The sequence below is a fragment of the Physcomitrium patens genome, chromosome 16 (genome assembly GCF_059467195.1).
Source record: "Physcomitrium patens ecotype Gransden chromosome 16, ASM5946719v1, whole genome shotgun sequence".
Classification (NCBI taxonomy): Eukaryota; Viridiplantae; Streptophyta; class Bryopsida; order Funariales; family Funariaceae; genus Physcomitrium; species Physcomitrium patens.
In genome coordinates, this window is record NC_143425.1 from 12,711,352 (window position 1) to 12,722,101 (window position 10,750).

General features: G+C 39.0%; 1 protein-coding gene across 1 annotated transcript; it reads left to right on the forward strand.

Moving 5' to 3' along the window:
* Positions 1-5,955: 5,955 nt before the first annotated feature.
* Positions 5,956-7,977, forward strand: LOC112293269 (early light-induced protein, chloroplastic). The gene has a single exon (XM_024542493.2). The coding sequence runs from the start codon at positions 7,017-7,019 to the stop codon at positions 7,716-7,718; it is 702 nt and encodes a 233-aa protein (XP_024398261.1). The 5' UTR covers positions 5,956-7,016; the 3' UTR covers positions 7,719-7,977.
* The last annotated feature ends 2,773 nt before the right edge of the window (positions 7,978-10,750 follow it).

Below are 10,750 nucleotides of genomic sequence, written 5' to 3' on the forward strand. Positions count from 1 at the left end.
TCAAGCTCGTTGGAGTATGTCTTTGTCAAGATTCGACTTCATTATCACTTATCGGCCAGGAAAACAACAAGGTTTGTCCGATGCCCTGTCTAGACGTTCTTATTTTGCACCAAAAGAAGGAGATGCAGCTTTTGAGCAACAAAGAACGGTCCTCTTGAAACCGGAGCAATTTCATCTCCGAGCAGTGAAATCAACATTGACTGTTGATTCAACTTTTCTCAAGCAAATCCAGTCCAGTATGTCCTCAGACCCTCTTGTTCATGATATCGAGAATAATTTTTCCAAGTCTCATGATCCTTCTAAGTTTGAGTTCAAGAATAATCTATTATATTTTGATGGACGCCTATATGTTCCAGAAGGAGAAACACGTTTACGTGTTCTTCAAGCACGTCATGACTTTCCAGCAACAGGGCACTTTGGATATAATAAGACTTTGGAACTCATATCAAGAGATTTTTGGTGGCCACAAATGTGGAAGTCAGTCAAAGACTTTGTACAATCATGTGATATTTGTTCAAGATCAAAAATTCCTCGTCATCGACCTTACGGACTTCTTCAGCCATTACCTATACCAGAACAACCATGGTCTTCTGTTTCTATGGATTTCATCACAGATCTTTCAAGCTCAAGATCTTATGATTCTATATTTGTGATAGTAGATCGTTTCACCAAGATGGCACATTTTGTGCCATGTACAAAATCTATCACAGGTGAAGAAACAGCTAAGCTTTTCATTGATAATATCTATCGCTATCATGGATTACCTAAAGATATCATATCGGATAGGGGAACTCAATTTGTGTCGAGATTCTGGAGGACCCTTTTCAAGATTTTAAAAGTGGACATAAAGCTATCTTCGGCTTTCCATCCTCAAACTGATGGACAAACAGAGCGCGTAAACCAAGTCTTGGAGCAATATTTAAGGTGTACTATCAACTACCAACAAGATGATTGGACAAACCTTCTGCCATTGGTAGAGTTTGCTTATAATAATACGGTACATTCTTCCACGCAACAAACACCTTTCTTTGCCAATTATGGCTATCATCCACGACTTGATACTTTTGATTTTTCAAAAGTTGATAATCCTGCAGCAGAAGATATGGCAAATCGGTTGTCAGAGTTACATGCAATAATGAAGACACAATTGAAGAAAGCTCAAGAACGACAAAAGATAAACGCAGATCTATATCGTAAGGAGCAACCACAAATCAACGTGGGTGATAAGGTATGGCTACTTCGTCGCAATATCAAGACTACTCGACCTTGTGACAAGTTGGACTATCGTAGGCTTGGCCCCTTTTTTGTCTCTGAACAGATCAACCCAGTTGCTTATCGATTACATCTACCGGAGTCAATGAAGATCCATCCTATATTCCATGTATCTCTTCTTGAACCATATAAGATAGTGGATATACAAGGAAGAAGACAAATGCCACCGCCTCCTATAGAAGTAGATAATAATGAAGAATTTGAGGTGGAAGAGATATTAGACTCAAGGCGGCGCCGAAATAAGCTGGAATATCTTGTTCATTGGCGCGGATATGATATTAGTGAGCGCACATGGGAGCCATCCAGGAATCTAGCAAATGCATCAGCTAAAGTCAAAGTTTTTCATCAATGACATCCATCAAAACCAAGATGAAAATCTCTCTTATAAAAGAGACAAGATTGAGGTAAGATAACATTCAATTTCCTATTCTTGTTTGTAACTTCTTTACATTTGTGATGCTAATTAGATGGAGAGCCAACAACCAGCGGATTCAACTCAAGAACCTTCGTTTGCTGACCTGTCGGACGAGACATTACGATTGTCACAACCTTCAAGACGACGCAATCGAGATGAAGATCTTCAAGAACGACATATTCTTCCTCGAACAGATGGTGAGATACAACGCGTTTGGTATCATGATTTAGGAAGGGACTCCCGATGTTTGGTGATTTTGCTAGAGGTGGGAACAACTCCTGATGGTGTTCCGAATATTCTATTCGAAGGAAGTTATGAAGGCCTCAATAATGATCAAATAACTGGGTGGTCTTCCCACCCTGGTATGGGACACTACCGATGGTTGAGAAGCCCTATCAATCATCTTCGAAGAGAACAGAGATCAGAGTATGTGGCGAATACAATTCGTCGCATCATAGATTTCCTCAACATATGATGACCGCTCCTCGTGGAACTCGTCTCTAGAAGGGGGGGTAATGTCACGGCCATAATCATGTAAGCTAATAATTACATATAGAAATAGGTAGAAGTAAGTAAAAGTAGATAAAAGTAAGTTAATTATATAATATTTAATATAAAAGCTTCCTAGAAACTTCCTAGACGCTGCTTTGACTTCATAGGTGTCTTTAATTGACTTTTTGGATTAGAAACGTGGTCAACAAGTTGGCCATGTGCCACACATGTTGTTAGCTTGAAGATCAATCTAACTATGTGACCCACACGTAGAAAAACTTGCCTTGTAAGTCAAGGCATGTGTCTTACAAAGTCAACACATATTGGAGGTCCTATAGAACGTCGCCACGTAGCCTCTAGTTAGATAGTATATATAGAGACAAGAGTGAAGGCTTCTTCACTCTTGTCAACTCCTTTCTTGCTTCTAGTCCAGGTTCAAGAGTCTTTAGTTTCTTGTCTTGTGGCAATAGCCATTCCAGTTTCCTTTTAATATACCTACTTGTTTATATTTTGACTTATTATATCGAGATAGCCTTTTGGTGTATATTTTTCCTCATCGAGTCTTTGTCCTTGACAATATAATTGATTATTTGTGATTAACAAGATTACCAATTATTTTTCAAATACTTTGATTGTTACAAAAAAACATGATAGGATTTGATGTGAAGCAATGAATTTTTGTTGAAAGTATGTAAAGCCATATGACTTTGCAGATTCTCTCCAAAAGTGCCTTGGCTTTGGTATCAATGGAAGAAATGGCTATTGTCTCTTATTTTTAGGAAGACCACAAGATGGAACCTCTTGTGGATTTAAAGATCCATCTTGTAATGGACTTTCTATCAATTTGATAATTTTCTTAGTCTGAGTTGGTGTAGCTAATGATTGTTGGGCTCACATGTTTCTTATAGAAGATTCTAAGTTCGAGAGCATTCTTGATATAGAAGAGCACTTGATTAATAACCTCTAGAAGTGGTGTTTTAGGACTATGCATGAATCGGCTCAATTCTTTACTTACAAAGAATAATTTAGATTTAATATTAATAAGATAGATTAATATTTTGACAAGATGCTAGAAGAGTTTTGCATTAATACTTGATAAGTCTTTCTTTAATTTCATCTTAATCTTTTGACTATGGGCATGGTTGTTGGTATATATTCTATTATGTTAAATTCTTTTAGGATTTGCAAACAATACAATTTTTTTAGTAAGAAGATGCCATTTGGACTTTGAATGAATTATATGCTTAAATATAGAGCTATATTGTCTAGGTCAGTCATCTCAAATTTCTCCATAAGTTGTTTCTTGAGATGATTAATTTGGTTTGGATTTAGACCAATGTGTACTTATTGATATACAAAAGTGATATTGTCTAGCAAGCAAACAAAAGATTGTTTGGTTTAGATAAGTTGAACTTATTTCTAAATGAGTGATTGTTGAATGGTTTCATGATTTAAGAAAATGTATGTGCTATTGTGGTTTAGTGGTTTAGTAAGCTTAGAGTTAGCTGTTAGTAGAGTTGAATCATATATGGATGTTGTAGTAGATGGAGTATTCTCCATTACTAGTTGATGACGCTTAAAGATTTAGGTATCTTGTGCTCTTTAGTTTCCAATTTGGATACAAAATTATCAATGAAAGCAATAGCTAAATGGAGTATGTTGGACTCGTCAAATCAAATATTTTTGGTTATTATAATCTTGTGATCATGTGATAACCTGATCTAATATCTTTTGCTCTGGTTTTCATATCCTACTAGTAGTCTTATTTTGAATTTTTTCTTAAGTCTGTTGCAGTCTTTATTTCAATCTACACATGAGCATAAGATCCTTAAATATAGAAGAAGGATAAATTCGGTTTTTTTTAAATAAATATTGAAAAGAGATGAGTTAGATGGAGATGACAATTGTGAGTATTTGATTGAGGAGAAACATTGCTAAATTTATTGATTTTGTCTACAAAAACTTTGAAGTTATTACTTTGAGTACCATACATTTTATTGTTTTGAGGAGCTTGTAATTAGTATGTGCTATAACATTGTTTTGCTCTGAGGTTCTTGTATTTGTGAATTGGTCTTAGATTCCAATTGAATTCTAAAGTGCTATAAAGACTTTGAATAAAAACTCACCTTTGTGGTTGAATCTCATTGTTTGGATTTTTTTTATTAAGCTATAATTCAATCATGAGTTCAAATATTTTGAATTGCTAAAATGTGGAAGATTTTTCTTTGAAAAACATATCTATATATAATGATTGTAGTCGTCTAGAATGACATAGATGTACTTTGATCCACATATGAAGAGAATTGATATTGGCATGTATAAATCCATGTATAACAATTTGAGTGGTTTAGTCATATTGGATGTGTTTTGGCAAGGAAAACTATCTTGAACTTACTTTCTAACTTGGCATTTTGTACAAACCTTGTTGTGAATAGGTATGTATGAGATTTTTTTTGCCATAACTTTGGCTATGAGCTTGTGTAGGTGATGAAATCTAATGTGCCATAACTAGAAATGCTAGGATTTGATTGTATCTATTTTTATATGTATTAGCACTATTATAATATCATGGATATAGATTGCTAATTGATAGGGTTAATAATACTATTTTTGTATATCCTCCATAATAATTTGTTTGCTGTATTTATTATATAAGATGCATTTGTGATCATCAAATCATACTATCATGCCTTTGTTTGTTAATGAATCAATCAACAATAAGTTTTTCTTCAAGCTAGGTACATAAAAAAATACTAGAGATATTTTTTATTTTTTCAAATGGCAATAAAAAATAGACAGTTTCTCATCTAGAGATCACATAGCTTTGTCTACCAATAGTTTTAAGACTACTATTATATTTCTTTAATATAGAGAAAATATGTCAATTACTACTAATATATTGAGTATTTTTCAAATCTAGATACCATCTAAAATTGAGGCTAATTAGATCTAAAGAAAAAAAAAGTAATTTTGAACATTTTGTAATTGCCATTATCTAATGATTATATTGATTCAATAACTTTGTAAGTATCAAATGCTGGCCACTTCAAATCTTTGTTGACTATATTAGTCAAATATTGTGAACTAAGTTTAATTCATCCTTTTGCCTTGAGCATAAGAATGTTTGTAAGTCCTTTAAGACACATATCCTTGGGATGGCCGTGGCATCAATAATAAAAGCATTGAATGGTTTGATATGTATACCAAAAATTTGATGTTTGAGATTGAGTTTTGTGATAGTATTGAGAATGCAATTATTGATATCAACTTTATTCTCCACTTTAGCAATGATATTCACTTTTCCAAAAATAGAGCACTTTAGTGTGTGTACATTGAACTACAATTGATATTTGATTGTTAGTTTTATATTATCTTTTATTTTCTTCAAGAATAAATTGTACTTTTAGTTGATTAAGCCTTAGGAAGCTACCCAAGCTTGTATAATTTTGCACTCAATAATCATAGCTATTAGGCAAACATTTCATGGACTATAATAGATCAAACTAGTGAGCTTGACTTCTTTCAAGACAATGTTATCCCTTCACATGCTTTTAGAATTATTCACTAATATATGAAACAAAACTAAGAACGAAAGGACAACAACTGCTCTATCTAACATTGGATAAGTGTTTAGCTAACAATTTGGTTGCATTTCATAGTTTTTGCATACATAGAAGCATAGAAAGGATAAGCAACATAAGATGCAACTAAGTTTCAAAACTATGCTCTAATACCATGTTCATAGGATAATAAAAACAATACTTACATTCTTCTCAAACTATAATGACTTTATTATTCCAACACTTGGACACATATACAACAGCCGTATAGTATAAATGTAGTCCTAAAAATATACATACAACGATGTCTATTGAGGTGATCAGACCATCGTTAACACCAACAAAACCCTCCGAGTTGAGACTGTCCGATGAAGTCCTTCACTGTCCTTGTCCTCAGGCTTCCTTGTCACACGTGTGGTAAACAGTACACAGGGGTGCAGCTGTAACTAGACAAACAACAAATTCTCCAAGTTATCACAATTCCAACTTAACTCCGGAGTCCACAGGCCGACGTGAACCCACCGATCGCAACTTCAATCGACGCTTCATGCCCTGAAACGCAATCCATAAACCCAGTGAGCCCGTCGATGCGGAAGGGGACAAAAGATCTCGTCACTCGAGGGGAAAGCAAAAGCACATGAGCTCCGCAGCCAGCCTATGTGCGCCTGTTGGAGGCACACTCTTGCGGCCAATCCAGACGCGAGGAACAGGCGGTGCTAGAATGCCTCCGTGGTGCCTCCAAAACGACCGAAATGTGGAGGGAGTGCAGTCTGATGCACCACGTCGGCATCGATGCTGTGCTTCCTCCTGGCGTCTGCCCTGGCTCTCTACCATCCAGAGGCACTCGCCAAGATGCGCTTTACTCCACATATCCGCGGACGTGGATGTATTCCTCGCCCAACGCCCTCACTTTTGCGGATGTTTTCGATGCATCGCCACATGCCATCTACTTGCGCCCCCCCATCTCCATCCTGCCCTGTCGCGCGCTGCAGCTTGCAACTGGCCGCTCCCTCCGCATGATCATCTGCGGCAACCCTACCAGGGCTTCCTCAGATTCTCCCACTGGCACTTGCATATAAACTCAGGCGCTCCGCCTCCAGTTGTCAGAAGCGCAACATTCATCAACCTTCCAGCAGGTGGAGAACTAATCAGATCGACAACCATTCATACTTCGCAGTTCAGTGGCCTGCCTCTGCTGTATCTCGCATTATCTTCAGTCTTCGCGCGATTTCGGAAGCCGATTGATTACATCTCGTATTTGCCAGTAGAACAGGACAATGGCCGCCACGATGTCTCAGATGTCTGCTGCTGCTCCCATGGCCGGCGGTCTCATGGCCCTGACTCCATCCTCCACGAAGCTGTCCAGCGCTGCTTCCCGTGTGGTGGCCCGACCCAGACTGGGCGCGTCGCTGGCGGGGCGAGTTCGATGCGAGGCGGGCAAGGGCCTGCGGGAGACCATCGATGAGAGCACGAAGAAGGAAATCACGGAGGGCGAGATCCTGAAGAACATGGAGACCAACGAGTCCGAGCAGCGTTCCTACTTCGGCGCCAAGCCCACTCCCGGGTTCGACCAGGCAGTGGGGTTCACCCCCCGCCCGGAGATCGAGAGGCGGCCCGAGACCAGCGACAAGTCCTTCTTCAGCGTGTTCGCGTTCGACGGGGCCGCCCCGGAGACCATCAACTGCCGACTGGCGATGTTGGGCATGGTGTGGGCGTTCTTCGCGGAGAAGGCGACGGGGCTGACAGTAGCACAGCAGCTATTCAACCCCACCACAAGCGGGCTTGTGTATTTCGTGGGCGCGGTGCAGTTATTCACGTACGCATCGCTGGTGCCGATCATGAACGGCGAGTCGACGGATGCTCGCAGCTTCGGGCCGTTCACGGCGCGAGCTGAGCGATGGAACGGGCGTCTAGCAATGCTAGGATTCCTGTCGCTAGTGGTCACGGAGCTGATCCGCGGAGCTCCCGTGTTCCACTAAATGGATGCACATATGTCGGTAGGCGTGGAGAGAACAAAGGCAGTGAATTGCATCGCCGTGGGGTGGCTGCGTGTGTATGATACGGTGCCGAAGTTGTGGAATTGAGTGTACAGTTTGGAGCTAGGATGAGAGAGAGAGAGCTCAGGGATAGGTATGTGGGAGGCGAGGAGGATCGGTTTTGAAGGACCATGGAAGGATGTACAGTGTATTGTTGAGATGACGACGAGTGTGAGTAATTGGAGATGATGATTTTGAGAAACATGGTTTGTGTGAAGTGCGGATGTGCATGCAGTGGTGGTGTCAGTGCGGCGATCGTCGTGTGAATGGGGTTTCAGCTTTGCTTCATGAATGGTTGGATTTCAGGGCCTCGGAGGGGACGGCCATCGTGCGGCGTGAGGGTGCGCGGATGTTTGAAAGACAATGCAGTGAATGGGAAACGGAGTTGAGTCGAATTGAGTTGTGTCTTAGCAGCGTGGTGGGTGTGTGAAATGAAATGTGTAGTGATGTGAGTTTAATAGTGTGTTTTGATTTGCTGCATTGAGAGTGTTTGAATAGTAGACGTATTCTTTTTTGCAGTTGAGTGTTGTATGAATTTTGTTTTTTATTTTATTTTTTATATATTAATACTAATATGAATAAATATTTGTGTATGTATTTGGTTAAAAACTTCATATGCCATTTTAAATCTCCAACTAAAGCTTCTATAATTGTGAAGAAAAAAGACGGATATTTATTTGTGAAGAAAAAAGATGGATATCTATGGATGTATGTGGACTATTGAAGATTCAATAAGATCACCATCAAAAATAGGTATCTTCTACCTTTAATTTCAAGACTTCATGATCAATCCAATGAAGAAAATATTTACAAAAATAGATCTATGAAGAGCATAAAACCTAATGTCACGGACATACATATAATTACCTATATGAATAGATAAAAGTATGTAAAAGTAGATAAAAGTAGGTTAATTGTGTAATATCTTCTAGACAAGCTTCTTAGAAGCTTCATAGACGCTGCTTTGACTTTATAGGAGTCTATAGTTGACTTTTAGGTTAGAAACTTGGTCAACAAGTTAGCCATGTGCCACACATGTTGGAAGCTTAAAGAACAAGCTAACTACGTGGTCCATCCATAGAAAACTTGCCTTGCAAGCAAAGGCATGTGGCCTAGAAAGTCAACATATATTGGAGGTCTTATAGAACATCGCCACGTGGCTTCTAGTTAGATAGTATATATAGAGGCAAGAGTGAAGCCCTCTTCACTCTTGTCAACTCCTTTCTTGCTTCTAGTCTAGTTTCAAGGGTCTCTAGTTTTCTTGTATTTTGGCAATAGCCATTCCAGTTTCTTTCTTAATATACATATTTCTATTTTGCCCTATTTCTTTTTGAGAAAAGTCTCACTTACTCTTTAGCTTTCATCGAGTTCTTGTCCTTGACAGATTGACAAGAGTACACTTACAATATCAGAGCTTTGTCTTTTCTTGATTAAGAGTGGATTACCCCTTTTTCTTGATAAGACATAAGCGCATTAGAAGTTGCGGATTACCCTCTTTTAAACTGATATTGTTCTTAGTATTTTCTTTGTTATCAATTCCTCTCTTCTATTTGTTTTGAGCGTTATTAGACATCTTCTCTTTTCTAAGTGCTACTATGGCAGAGCTTGTTGAAATGAAGAGTGCAATGGCACAGATGCAAGAACAATTGAGGGAGTTAATGCTTGCGATGCATCAACTCAATTTACCACCACAAGGAGCAACAAGAATGGTAGGAAGTGAAGATATAGAGATGATTGGGGCTGCTTCAACATCTGCACCAAACCATGTCCCTTCTCCCAGAATGGAACACCCTTCGAGTGTTAGAGAACCGAGAGTTGCCTTGCCCGAGAAGTTTGATGGTACCAGATTCAAGTTTCGAGGATTCATCAATCAGGTCCAACTAGTGATTGAACTTCAACCCCAAAGCTATCCAACTCCAGGGTCACAAGTTAGATTCATTGGTACACTTCTTTCAGGTTCAGCATTGTCATGGTTTTCATCTTTTCTTGAACGACGAGATCCAATATTGGATAATCTGGAGGCTTTTTTGGCGGAGTTTCGATCCATGTTTGGAGAACATGATGCAATTCGTGTTGCAACCAACAAGATCCGTATTTTGCGACAAGGCAATCGATCAGTAACATTATATGCTTCGCAATTTCGACAACTTGCAACTGATATCAAGTGGGATGATGCCGCACTTGTGAGTCAATTTCTCTACGGATTACAATATGAGGTAAAGAAATTGATGCTTAATTTACCTGATCCTCAAACATTGAGTCAAGCAATTGACTTTGCTGTGAAGTGCGACAATCGACTTTTTGAATTTCGATCCGAGAGTTGCACAAGTGGGCCTCAACGTTACTACAATTCAATGGCAACACCGACGTCTCCTCAACACATACCTTCAGAAGTAGAGGATATGCAAATTGATGCGGTACGTTTCAAACCTCTTACTGAGCAAGAAAAGTCTCGTCGTCGACAAGAAGGATTGTGCTTATATTGTGGAGAACCTAAGCACACTGCTCAACATTGTCCAAAGAAGCGACGTAACTACAAAATGAGGAGTACGGCTGTCAAAGAAGACAGTATGTCAGAAAACGAATACGTCCAGCTATAATAGGGACCGTGCGGCTGGAATCTTGTACAACTTCTAATGAAGGTCCTATCCTCTCCTCAGAACCATCTCCTTGTTTTATAATAGATGTGCGTTTAGGACCTAATAATTACAAAGCCTCTGCCTTGGTAGATTCAGGAGCCTCATCTTGTTTTTTAGATGAAGAATTTGCTAGATGTCATAGAATATCATTAATACAAAAAACTAAACCTGTACACGTAGAAGTCATAGATGGTCGTCCGTTGTCTTCTGCCGATGTAACTCACGAAACACTTCCTGTAGATGTAGTAATAAATGGTCATAGTAGTTGCGTAATTTTTAATATAATTAGATCTCCCTCTAATCCAGTAATTTTAGGCTTATCATGGTTAGAAAAGT

What these genes read in the sequence shown, in the direction of transcription:
- LOC112293269 (XM_024542493.2), top strand. Translation starts at nt 7,017, where the DNA reads ATGGCCGCCACGATGTCTCAGATGTCTGCTGCTGCTCCCATGGCCGGC.